At 35.6% G+C, this 14,254-nt stretch overlaps 1 protein-coding gene across 1 annotated transcript in view; it reads left to right on the forward strand.

Moving 5' to 3' along the window:
* Positions 1-2,214, forward strand: part of LOC127949476 (deoxynucleoside triphosphate triphosphohydrolase SAMHD1-like) — a 40,805-nt gene extending 38,591 nt beyond the window's left edge. The window contains exon 15 of the mRNA XM_052546818.1: positions 1,955-2,214. Within this exon, the coding sequence (XP_052402778.1) occupies positions 1,955-2,119 (165 nt within the window). The 3' untranslated portion in view covers positions 2,120-2,214. The remainder of the gene's footprint in view (positions 1-1,954) is intronic.
* The last annotated feature ends 12,040 nt before the right edge of the window (positions 2,215-14,254 follow it).

The raw sequence follows: 14,254 nt of genomic DNA on the forward strand, positions 1-14,254 counted from the left end.
ACAATGGAAACCCACCTGTATGTTTTTCTGTGTTGCGACTGTAGGCAGGGCAATCCTAACAATGTCTGGAATGACGTAAATACTCATAGTTTTATATTTCTGCCAAGATCTGTTCAAGGTGACATTGCAGATTCCGTTTTTTACTTTTTTTACCTCAGAATTATATAGAATTACCCAATTGTTAATGACTTAAATTTCAAATAAAATTGTATAAATTAAAGATTGTTGAACATGAAATTCGCAGGCTAGGAAGGGCTAGTGATGCTGGGTGTAACTTAAAAGGTACCATTGTGCGGTGAGTCTCATATCGCATGATCTTATTAACTGTTTATCTCCTGAACTGCAACTTTCTTTCCCACGGTATTCAGCGCCAATCCTGCCATTCAGTCAATTTCACTGGTTAAGGTAAGGTGTGGGGTAGGTTTAGGGGTTAGCGTTTTTTTGTTGCATAGTTTAGGAAACACTTTAACTGACACAACCAATAAAAACTTCAGAATCAGTTGTGGGGCAGAGTTTGCACTGAAGTGGATTTGGGGAAAAATTGTGCATGCGTGTCATGCGCCTGTCTCTCAATGGGAGGAAGCCACGCCCTATTCTGGAGCTCCCACCCCATTTTGGAAATCCCTCCCCTATTTGGAGATCTCCAGGCTGCAGTTATACCCTTCTCACCATTCTCGCTCCATCTGCACATCGTATGCGAACGTGCTGATGATGTATCGTGTCTGCTCGTACCGGTGCACAGAGGTATGCAAATACATTTGTTGACAGGCAGGGAGGAAAGCCAATCAAAATGCTCGGACCGAGCGTTGAGACGAGACTTTCATCCAGCATACATACAGTCGGCATCTAGTCATAGTTTGGGCCATGGTCTGGCGTGGCGAGGGTGGAGTCGGCGTGGGGGAAAACACTGCGAACATCGTGTGTATTTGAATGACAAATATTTTGTATTGCGAGTCATTGACGCCTACTGACCGGCAATGATACATTGCAAAATGAACTGCAATAGGTTATAAATTGCCCTTATTTAATTAAAAACTGGGTCAATGACCCGACCAAATGTCGTTTCCAGACATATTTTGTTATATGGTTGAATCTCCAGGTAAAAATGCTAAGGCTAATTATATATTTAGGCTACATAGTTTTGCTTATGGTAGAATGAAAAGGGTAATTATATATGCATGCCACTTTCTGAAACAACCTTACACAGTTTTGATAACGTTAATAATGAACACAATGTTAACGTAGCCTACATGTGATTAAATGCAGACTGTACACATACACATGCTTAGTCTTGGGATTCCACAACTTTCCTTGATCATCCTCACGCCCTATTGCTTGTAGCCATTTTGTCCTTTCTGGTTCTGTATGTTTATTAGGAAGGATGTAGAACTTCAATTCATAATTTGTTAGTTTATTGGCGGTAGAGAAAGCGACACAGCAACTCTTCGGCATGATTGTCACGTGATGTACGGGGTGTTCCCGGGGGCGTTCCCAATAAATATAAATAAGAACACATACATAAACTATCATGGAAACCTATTTACAGAATATGAAATGTCGTTTTGGTTATTCTGAAATGCCTGAGCCAAAATATTAGTCAAAGTGGTTCAGTAAAATGACCTCCAAGAACTGTTTTAATGACTGCGTTCTCAAACAGCAGTCATCCACCTCCAAAAAGCATTATTTAATTAATTAATTTAAATAAAATTGATTAAAAAACAGTGACTTCTACTTCTGCAGTGAATTAGTCTTTTATTTGTGATGTTAGACACCAATCTTTATCATAAGGAAGTGGCAATTTTGTTTTATGCAATATTAACATTTTGCGATATTCACAATTTTGGATTGAAACATCCAAATAAATAAGTAAATGAATAAACAAATAAATAATTGCACACAGACTTGAACTTTGTATAAAATATTTTTGAAAACTGATTGTGTTTCTTATTTTCAGCTCTCCAGTTTCCTGCCAAATAGGTTTAATGAAGAGATGGTCAGAGTTTACTACAAACCATCGGATGATCAGGCAGCTGAAGATAAGAAGGAAGAGAAGAAGAAGTTGGAGGAGGCAGAGAAGTGCTTCCAGATGTGGTGTGGCTCCAATTTTGGAGTCAAATAGGCAGCTGAATAATTGACATATAAATATTTTCTGTTACTGTAACACAAAAATTATTTATTCAAAGAAATCATCTGAACGTTCAGTTAAAATCAGTTTTAAGGTAATGGTTTATAGTTATTGAATAAAGCAATAATTTAATCTGAATTATTTTTTTATTTTTATTTTTTTTCTGGTTGCAGACACGTTCATGTGTTTTTTTTTTTTTTGTTTTTTTTTTTTGTGCGTGTTTTGAGTCATGAGTTTTAAGATTGTGTAGGATTGATGAATGTGGAATTAATAAAAAAGGTTTAATTTATCTGTGTTGCATATTTATTTGCAAAAGGGAGCAGCAAGAAGTTATTTACAGAGAGTAAAACTTGTATTTTCATATTTTAGGGGTCATATGATGCGATTTCAATTGTTCCTTTCTCTTGTGTCACAAGGCCTTGGTGCATGAAGAAGATCTGTAAAGTTGAGTCAACCATGCCTACCTAAAATGCCTCATTCTAACATGCCCCCACATCTCTACATCACTATGTGGGAAGATTTGCATAATACCGCCCAAATGTTCACGCAAAGAAAGAAGGCTTCACTTTTATTCTCGCTGTTGCAGCTGCCATTTTGTGGAGATGCTGTGTGTTTCATTGTGAAAGCGAAAATACTTTGTTTGGTCTTGGTAAAATACATTTCACTGATGTGTCTTTTTATCTTACACTTTTAACCCATTGTAACGCCACGCCAGCAGAGGGAGCCCTCGCCTGAGTATTGACTGGTGCCGCTCCCTCTGCTTCTACTATCACTTAGTGATGGGAAGTTCGGATCATTTTACTGACTCGGACTTTTGAGTCTCGTTCAGCAAAATGAACGAATCTTTTTTCGAGTCATTTCGTTCATTTCGTTCATTTTAGCAAAATGTTATTAAAATATTAAGTGCTACCTCCCCAACACATCTAGTACTTACGCAAACGTTGATCACACTACAAACAATACAAAAATAAAATGCTATGAGATAAAGAAAAAAATACTCATTCTTTACCTGGGTCTTCAGTCTGTGATTAGCTCATCTCACCTCTTATCAGACAAGAAGTCTTCGGGTTTAAGTCATTCCTTAATCACGTGACAGCCCCATACGCAAAACTACGCGGTCTTGAGCCGGAAAGAGAATTGATTAGTTCATCTCATGAGTCTTTCGGGTCGAGTTTGACTCGTTCCTTAATCACGTGACAGCCCCATACGCGAAACCAACGCGGTCTCGAGCCGGAAAGAGAATTGATTAGTTCATCTCATGAGTCTTTCGGGTCTCGGTCGAGTTTGACTCGTTCCTTAATCACGTGACAGCCCCATACGCAAAACTAATGCAGTCTTGAGCCGGAAAGAGAATTGATTAGTTCATCTCATGAGTCTTTCGGGTCGAGTTTGACTCGTTCCTTAATCACGTGACAGCCCCATACGCGAAACCAACGCGGTCTCGAGCCGGAAAGAGAATTGATTAGTTCATCTCATGAGTCTTTCGGGTCTCGGTCGAGTTTGACTCGTTCCTTAATCACGTGACAGCCCCATACGCAAAACTAATGCAGTCTTGAGCCGGAAAGAGAATTGATTAGTTCATCTCATGAGTCTTTCGGGTCGAGTTTGACTCGTTCCTTAATCACGTGACAGCCCCATGCGCTATTTCTGACATTTCTGTCACTGTGTTTTTGTTACTGTTTGTTGAGGATCTGTGGTTTGTTATTATTTTATAAATAAATAAAACCCTGTTATAAATAACATTTTGATGAATTTGTCTTCTTGACTGTCTATCGGTAAATAAACACTAGGCTATATAATAATATAATAATCCAAGCTTACAATAAAAAGTATTTATAGACTAGTTTGTTCATTTTTACTCCAATTTTGAGTTTGCTGGTATAATAATTGCTTTTCCTAGGACTTGACATATTGGTGTAATATATGTATAAGAAGATTGCTCAAAAAAGGACATAATGACATACATTAAAAGCAAATAACATTTTGAATTTGAATTATTAATGTAAAAGACAAATGTTAAAGACATTAAGGTTATGATAACTTCAGCTTTAACAGTTTTAACCCAGCTCAGAGTGAGGAGTTTCAGATCCTGGTTCACTGCCAGTGCAGGGGCCATGTTTTGGGAAGACTTTGACGAGAGGGTAGCAAGCTTGAGGCCTTCTGCTACCTCTTCTAAGACCTCAGATGCTATGATGGCCAACCTTGCAGAGCCACTCTTACCCCGCACATCAGACCCTCTGGCCTGGTGGAGGAGATGTTCACCAGTATACACAAGCCTTTCTGAAGTCACAAAGACAAGACTTTGCATTGTGGCCACATCCGTGCCATCTGAATTTTTTTTTCTAAAACTGGGCAGATTATCTCAGATAGAAGAACTCACAGACTCAGCCCATCCAAGGTCAGGGAGCTTGTTTTTTTTTTAATAATGTAAACATGCCTTAAAGCAAGTCCTAAAAATATAGCCACAGTGTGTTATTTATTTTAAAGCTTATTTATTTTTATTTATTTAGAAAAAGACTAGCTTGTTGTGCAATATTTTTGTTGTTGTGATTCTAAAAGGTAATTTGTTATTGTTATAAGGCTCCGTAGCTTTAGTATCTCTTAATTTTCATTTATTTTTTATTCAAATGGTTTAAAATTATTTTGGGAATAGCTTGTTGTGCAATATTTAGTTTTTCTTTTTTTTATATTGTACTTTTAAAGTTCATTTGTTAAGGTTATTAGACACTGTGGCTTTATTATCTTTTAATTTTAATTTCATTTTTAATTATTTACATTTTTATTATTTTAATTTATTTTGGAATAGTTGTCCTCTTTGTTACAAAGCTTTTCTGTAATAAACAATAATCAACTATTCAAAAGTATGTACAGTGTTTTTAATGTTTATAAAGTGTCATATGTTACAAAAGTATGGTTTACACAGACAATCTGATTTAATAACTGCACAACTAAACAAAAACAAACAAACAGACAGAAAAAAAGATCAACATTTTAAGCATAACCAACTCTTTATTTCCACATTCAGTGTTATGGAAAAGTACCACCATGACAGAAATTAAAAACAACAATTTGAAACCAGAAATGCATCACGTTACTGTAAGAGTAAATAATACTAATAATAAATAAGTACTACGCACCCATTTTGTAAGGAAAGTTGTAAATGAACTAATTACTCTAGCCAATGTTGTCACACAGTACAAAAGAACGAAAAACCCGAAGAACCGAAAGATGAACTATTCAATTATCTGCATTCTTTTACTGTCAGTGTCTATGGTTTTAGCGTATGGGTCTGTCACGTCTGTTAAGGAACGACTCGACCCGAAGACTCATGAGATGAACTAATCAATTCTCTTTCCGGCTCATATTGCATTGGGTTTAACGTATTGGGCTGTCACGTGATTGAGGAACGAGTCAAAAACCCGATAGACTCGAACTATGAACTAATCAATTCTCTTTCCGGCTCATATTGCATTGGGTTTAACGTATTGGGCTGTCACGTGATTGAGGAACGAGTCAAAACCCGATAGACTCGAACTATGAACTAATCAATTCTCTTTCCGGCTCATGCTGCATTGACTGACAGGTGAATTACTATTACTAGAACAGAACCCATAGAATAGTGCACATGCGCGACTGAACGAATCACTCCCCGAGACGACTCGTTCTTCCCGAGTCACATTAAAGATTCGTTCAAAATGAACGAATCGTTCAAGAACGACACATCACTACTATCACTTCCTGTTTGGCAGCCATTTAAGCATGGCCAGGCCGAAACATGATTTGCGAAGTATTGCCAGTTCTACTGCCTTACCAAGCATTTTTCCATTGTCTGATTTGATTACACTGTGTTTGACTTTTTGCCTGTTTCTCTGGATTTTTGCCTTTGGATTGCCCCTTTTGCTTGTTTGCTGGTTGGATTGTTTTCTATGATTTTGACCCCTTTGCCTGTGACCTCGACTCTGATTTCTGCTTCACGATTTGGATGGTTGAACTGTTTTTTAAATAAACTTCTGCAAATGGATTCTAACACAGCTTCGGCTTCACCGTCATTACACCCATTTAACCCCACAGGAAAACCACACTACAGAGAGTAAAAGTAACACTGAAACAGTTTTGCCATTAATGAGATATTAAGTGATTAATTAAAAATTAAGCATTAGTGAACACCTGCAGTTAACAAGCAGAATCACTGAAAGAAAGAGAGAGAGAAAAAATAACTACCACTGAAATATAAGAAGACATTAAATCTCTCAAAATCTCAGCAAATTATTAAATAACTCCACAAACAGTATTACCATGGTGCGTTTCCCAGGAGTGTGCTTCCCAAAAGCATCATTAGCTACAGTAACTATGATCACAAGTTCCACTGAACTCAATTGTCAACAACAGGATTTGGATAGGTGGGGGATGCTGTAACATGAACATAATAAAGAAATAATAATAATATTTGGTACAACAAAACAAAACTGCAAGAAACAAAAATCTCATTGAGATGGATTATTTATTTGTGATGATTAAAAAACATATAGCAGTCTGGTTGACTTATCTCATCCAGCATCTAATCTTCTATTGAGTGTGTTTTGTTCTTTACACCCTTTCACTTCACAGTACAGTAAAAGTCACACTGCTGCTGTGAATTAAAAAAAGATTTTAAACACACTTTTACCAAACAGTTCTGAACATATCAAGAATCAGCAAATGAATCTCAACAATGGTGATAATGCTGCAATGCATGCTGGGAGTCAAGGGTGAGCTTTGCCCTGTGCTTGTACCCAGCATTCATTGCGACATTAAACATTTAACATCTCCATTGTTGAGATGTTGATTCTTGATAATTGTGTGTATCTAAATGTTAACGTAACTTAAAATATTATTAGCACTTCGTGTTTTTAGAATCCTTCATAACAAATGATTATCACATAGCTCAAAACCACTTCTCTATCAAAACAGCCCAAGAAAGATAATGTTGAAAAGTCAGATCAAGTGCGCAACAAAAGTAAAAACTGCTCTCGATAATGGTGACTTCAAAGAAATCCATTGGAATGTATTCTCTCCTTCATGTGGACTATATTAGTAAACTGCAAGGAATATTGTATGGTGGTGTAGGATGTGATAATTCACAGTTATATTGCAGTCAGCTACTTTACCGGAAACAACAAATATTATCCAGTATTTATTGTTCTGTATTAAATATTACTGTTAAGATGGATACAGTATGTTCCTGTTAGAATTTGGCAGTTTTTTTTTACATCACAGTTGTACATTGTAGTATTATAGCATCAGTAAATGATCTGATAATGAGAAACTTATCGAGGAGGAAGCACTGTAAAAAGTGATTCTCTATATTTATTCAATAAAATTGTGTCAAAAATTTACAAGCAAATTTAAATTTAACACATTTTAATTAAGTAGAAATAATCTTTCAAAATGAGTGGAATAACATGAAAAAAAAAAAAGTAAAATTTACACAAAAATATTGATTTCATTGGACAAAAAAAAAAAAAAAAACACTATGCTAAAGAATACTATGTTATGCATGCCAGGCCAGTAGTTGGCGATCATGAAACATTATATGCATGCACATGACATCAGCCTTTTTACAAATTCACATTTTTGTTGCTTACATAAATATGATACAGGCATCATGTTCAAAAGGCTGTGTCTTAAGGCCCCGAAAACAGAGTTATTAAAGACACCTAAAGTTTACAAACAGAATCAAAGGGTAAATTGTTGGTTACCATTAAAGTGGTCAGTGTTTGCTGTAGTTGTACTCTTGACCCTTGATGTTTTAATATTTCATTTTGCATTGCTGTTGTAACTCAGTTATAACAGCTAGACAAACTAAGAAAAAAGATGGTCAGGTAGTGTTGGTTATGCTTTTACATAATCTTTGTATAACCTGAATATCTGAACTCATTCAGAGCCTGATATCTGAGTTACATTAACTTTCATTGTAGCAGCCCTGTGATTCAACAATAAAAGGCCTGGAGTTTTCAGTGTCAAACAGCATATTCAGACGAACTGTAAGAATCACAAAACAAGCTACTATAGAATTGTTGCTCATAATTTATTCGTGCTGCAAAGCATGATGGGAGCCATAAATGAGTTTTGATTGGTGGCACCCAGAATGCAGTGCAACATGCTTTTTGATGGTCACCATTGTTGAGGTTCTCAGGCTGATTCTTGATGTCTGTGTGTCTAAATGAAAAAACTTTTTTTCAACAAGGTTTTGATCAGAGGAGCTTCTAAGAATTTCTCGGATAATGCTGAAAACACCACAGCTTATATTGTAGAACCACAGGACACCTGTCATTGATAAGACACACCCAACTCAGAAACCAAGAGCAAAGGATGATGCAAACACAAATAACACCACCTAGTCGCATTACCTTCTTGGCTTGTCTAGCTGCTGTATCACAACTAACAACCAAAAAAAAATCTGTTTACAATTTTAAGGGTCAAGAGTCCAACTAAAGCAAACACTGACCACTATAATGGTAACCAATAATTTACCCTTTGATTCTGTTTGTAAACTTTAAGTGTCTTCAATAACTCTGTTTTGGGGGCCTTAAGACACAGCCTTTTGAACATGATGCCTGTATCATATTTATGTAAGCAACAAAAATGTGAATTTGTAAAAAGGCTGATGTCATGTGTATGCATATAATGTTTCATGATCGCCAACTACTGGCCTGGCATGCATAACATAGTATTCTTTAGCATAGTTTTTTTTTTTTTTTTTTTTTTTTGTCCAATGAAATCAATATTTTTGTGTAAATTTTACTTAATTTTTTCATGTTATTCTACTCATTTTGAATGATTATTTCTACTTAATTAACATGTGTTAAATTTAATTAATAATATTGCTTGTAAATTTTTGACACAATTTTATTGAATAAATATAGAGAATCACTTTTTACAGTATAAGAAACACCTGACAAAAGAAAAGATTTCAAACATGACAAATACCACAGATTTTCACCCATCAAACCCGTTGTGTACTGTACAGCTTTTTTGAGATATATTTAGATCTAAAATTATTTGTGTGGTGTATTTTTTCAAAATAACTTTACCACAGAAGAAAGGAAGTCATACAGTTCTCATACAAATCTCTAAGCAGATAGACAGACTTTCAGTGCTTCACCCGAGTTTTCTAACAACCCACAAGAATAAAATAAAAGAGAAGATGCTTCGATCTGAACAAACCAGAAAAACTCTCTCCGATTACAGGAAAAGTCTCCAGGATCTAAAAAAATCTTATGAAGCAAGTGAAGGTAAGGGAAGACAGATGTGTTGTGTGCCAACACAGATCAGCTGTTCATCTCATCAAACAGCACTATCTGTTCTTCACTCGTGTAACTGAACCTGTTTCCCTGTCAACATTTACTTCCTGTAAACCACAGAAGGTTTTGTTTATGTGAGCATCAACACATCATTTCCACATCTTACAGTTGAACCTGCTAAACAGTACCAACAAGTCCTTCAACCCACATGACCGTATAAATTTTAAATTTAAATAAATTTATGCATTTAGCATGATGCTTTTATCCAAAGCATCTTACATTGCATTCTGGCTAACATTTCCCTCCTAACATGTCCTTGGGATTGGAACCATCAACCTTGCACTTGCTAAAGCATTGCTCTACCACTTGAGCTACAGGTGCACTTTTTACCCGTGTAGGTCACTATCCTCAAATACGACCCATATGACCATTCTCTAAATCAGTGCCCCTGTTGGCAACAGGAGATATGCTACATGAACTTTGAATGCATTGTGGGTTTATTTTAATGTTTGCTAATTGCGTTTTGAACTGTTTGTGTTTTAAACTCTCCCAGCTGTTCGAAATGTTTTGCTAAAAAGAAATGGATTTAAGATGACATCGAGACATGTACAGATAGGGTTTCCACCCGTCTCATAAAGTATTTGATCATCCTGTGTTTATGAATAATATTATGAGTTTTTTTCAAATCGATACTGGACGCTTTTTGGCCTATTTGACCTGTTTGACGTTTAGATCATTCAATCGGACTCCGCCAGCATTATAACATTAGTTTTCATTGTGATATATTTGTTTGAAATTCACCTGAGAAGGAAAGAGGTCATGTTAAAGTCACACATTTACCATGTCATGTGTAATATAACCTCAGTAACCACAACACATATCATGTATCTCCCGTCGTAACTGTAGTTTTACTCGTGTATTTGTAGTATAAACACGGTGCCATGATTTTTACCACAGTAACTGTGTTTATTGTGTACTCTTTAGTTACGTAACACAGTAAACACATAATTTGCCACACCTTTTATACAATTTTGTAATGTTATTGTAATTCAGTGTTTTTTTTTTTCTGTTTTTCAGTTTCTTCATATCACACACATCTCCATCTACAACAACATTCAGTGTCCAGCAGCTCTTTATGAATCTCTCTCTCTCTCTCTCTCTGTCTCTCTCTCTCTCTCTCTCTCTCTCTCTCTCTCTGTCTCTCTCTCTCTCTCTCTCTCTCTCTGTCTCTCTCTCGCTCTCACTCTCTCGCTCTCATTTTCCTTTCCTATTTTTCTGAACTGTAATTCATAATTCAGACACATATTTTTCTTTCTTTCTTTCTTTCTCTTGTTCATCATGTCATATTTTCACAGCTCAGAATCAGATTTGGATCAGTTCTTGTATTAACAGGGAACTTGAACTCGAAGCTCAATCCTGAACTTGAAGAAGTTGTCAGGGAAGCTGAAGTCCTTCAAAGGTTCAACACGTCACACGTAATGTTGAAGACATTTAGCTATAACTGATTTATTTTAACTAATGTATCCTTACTTTATTTTTAATAACCTTCCTTATAGTCCTTCTTTTCAAATATTTTGTCCACAAATCATTTCTCACACACTGTCTCAACATCTATGTATTAAAACAACAACAACATTTTCCTTTTTCTTTATTTCAGCTGAAACAGTAGATCAAACGAAGGTCTGTCAAACTCTTGTCAAACCCTTCTTGTTTGTGGAGAGGGATGAATTTGATCGTCTTGTGCATGAAGACCAAAAGTTGTAAAGGCAAACATTTCCAGTGGTACGTCTGTGTGGATCTGAGCACCTCGACAGTATTTTATTGCAGTTACATTTTGCACTGAATTTTTTTTTTTTTTTTTTTTTTTTTTACTTTTAGGTTAAATTTAAACAAAGTGTTAATAATTCATAAAAATTCTACAGTTTTTCCTCCTGCTGTCATTGGCCATCACCTCAGATCTCATGCAGACTGTGCCCATTGTAAGTAGTCAGAGCGTTATATCCTAAAGTTTATATTGAGTCCACTGTATCCTTTATTAGCGCAGTCTCTTCCCGTTCTAACAGTACATGATATCTGTCCATATCTCACACACTGAAAAAAAGAATTAGTAAATTTACTTAATTTTTATTTGACAAGTTTTTGCACAAGCATTTTTCAAGTAAATTTACACATTTGGAAATTAAGTAAATCTACTTAACTTAGTTAAGTAAAATTAAAAAAAAAAAAACTAATAAGTACATGTAACTTGACATGTTAAATTTTATTGAGTAAATTTAAATTAAATCAATTAGCAGATACTTTTATCCAAAGCAACTTACAGTGCATTCAGGCTAACAAGTTTCACCTTTCATGTGCTCCCGGGGAATCAAACCCCCAACCTTGTGCTTTCTAATGCAATGTTCTACCACTGAGCTACAGGAACACTTCAAGATCTGGTGAAAAATAACTGCAAATTTCACTTCCTTACTTTTTTATTTTGGAAAAAGGAATTTGGAAAAGTTTTTACACTAATAAAAAACCTGAGATTCTAGAAATTTCTAAATGTAAAATTATTTTTTCAAAACAGTTTTATCAAATGAGGGTAAATAAGTCTCTCACTTCTGTCCCTTTAAACCAGTTTACAGCAAAGACAGCACGAAGGACTGGATGCACATGATAAATATTCTGCAATTAAGAAAACAGACAAAAGAAATAGCACTGTAAAACCCGATAAGTGAACTTTACTCAAACCGTTTGAGTAAATGATGAACAGCTGCTGTTAACAAACATGATGCCTTTATTTCCATGTTGATTTTAATGGAACACATCTGTCTAAAAGCACCTTTGGAAATGCTGTTTAACTTAAGCTGTGCATGTGTGTGTGTGTGTGTGTGTGTGTGTGTGTGTGTGTGTGTGTGTGTGTGTGTGTGTGTGTGTGTGTGTGTGTGTGTGTGTGTGTGCGCACTTTGGATGGGTTAAATGCAGAGCACGAAGTTTGAGTATGGGTCACTGTACTTCCAAAAGCATCCACATCGCTCTCTCTTGTGTGGCACATCTTCTCTCAGTCTTAGCATGTCTACTTGTATTATTTCTCCTCTGGTCAACACTCCCATCTCTACTGTGAACACTCCTGTCACTATCACCATCCCACCTACTGTATTCTACATGCCAACTGATTCAAAATGGTAATGTAAAAATTATCATTTCTTCTTAACAATGTTTCATTAATTGCATCAACTTAATGTTATTGGATTGCATATTATATATATACTCTCGCTCCCTCTAGCGGCACAGAGCAGCAGCACACTCTCCTCTGACACACTGAAGCTGTGCTGTTACAGATTTTATATCTGCCTACACTGATTTCCAAAACATTGCCTCTTTTTATTTTTCAAAATTTCACACACAAATCCAAGAGCTGCACACACACAATGCAAAATGCCTGACATCTCGTCCTAAATGAAGCCCTGCCTTCAAAATATTAGAAAATTATCTCAGAAGTAAACATCTGCGAACACCTTTGCCGTAATATAAAAAAAATAGTTTTTTCAACTGCTTACTCGCAAATTCTTTACGTGTCACACAGTTTCTGAAAGCTGAAACTCAAACAGCAGAAGCACACGTCACTAAGCAATTCAAATAGTTACTTTTTTTAGGGAGTAACTCATTATTGTAATGTACTACTTTTAAAAGTAAGTTTTCCCAACACTGCTGAAAACACGTTACTTATTATTACATTTAACATGGGAACTAGATATCAGAACCATTTCATGTGGTTTAATAAGGAAAACGTATGCTGATATTCAGCGCTCTGTTTCGTGACAAACATTTACTAAACATTTACCACTCTTCTTTAACGGTATTCATTTACTCATATATCTCTCATAAACAATCAATTGATTGATGAACTCTCTGAAACATCCTTCCACAAACAGAAACGGTCCATATACTCCATAAATATGAGATCACAAGTGTTTTGTTAAGCTTTGCTGTAAGATGTAAATCAAATATTTTGCATTACATAGTGTATGTCAATAGTTGCTCAAGTGAAAAGATTTTAACAAATGCAACCAAAAGATAAAAAGACTGAAAATACAACTTGAGCTGATTGTAGACAACACAAATGACACTGATGTACACTCACGCTAGTGTTTTTAGTGCTTGATTTTCAAATGTCTGTTTTAAATCGTATGATTTTCCATTTTAAAATTACATTTCCATGCATGTAAATGACATATTTATCTAGAAATACAGATTGAGCTGTAGATAAATGTTGTATAAAAGAGTTAATAAAAACCTGTGTGATGTTTCCTGAATCAGAAAGTAACACAGTGGCCTCATCTACTCAATATTCACAACAACTGTATTTAGATCTGGAAGGAGTCTGATTGTTCTGTGCAAAATGGGTCTTTCATGAAATGATAACTGATATACTGATTAATATCAGCAACATTCATGAAGCAGTTTACCATGAGAGACTACTGAAATCACAAACAGTTCAGCTGTATGAAGACGATCGTCTCTGCAGCACAAGATCAAGATGAAAACCCTGCAACATTCAAAGACTTTCAGTCATTACATCTGCCACATTATGTAGGAACCTCAACAGAAAAGTGTTCCTATGAATCACAAGCACACACTGAAGATTATTATGTTGGGTATTTGGCTACAGATCGCAGGACATCCATATAAAATGTGCTTGATAAAGAATAAAGTGCACAATCTAATAATACTTTCTTAAAAACAATTATGTAAAACAACATTTAAGACAAGTTTCTAATTAAGTCCGTCATTGCAGAGAAGAGAGCAGATGCGTGACATTAGAGAAAGTATGGAGGTTATATTTGTCCAGCAGCTCATGTTTTTA

Source organism: Carassius gibelio, chromosome B1, assembly GCF_023724105.1.
Source record: "Carassius gibelio isolate Cgi1373 ecotype wild population from Czech Republic chromosome B1, carGib1.2-hapl.c, whole genome shotgun sequence".
NCBI classification, from domain to species: Eukaryota; Metazoa; Chordata; class Actinopteri; order Cypriniformes; family Cyprinidae; genus Carassius; species Carassius gibelio.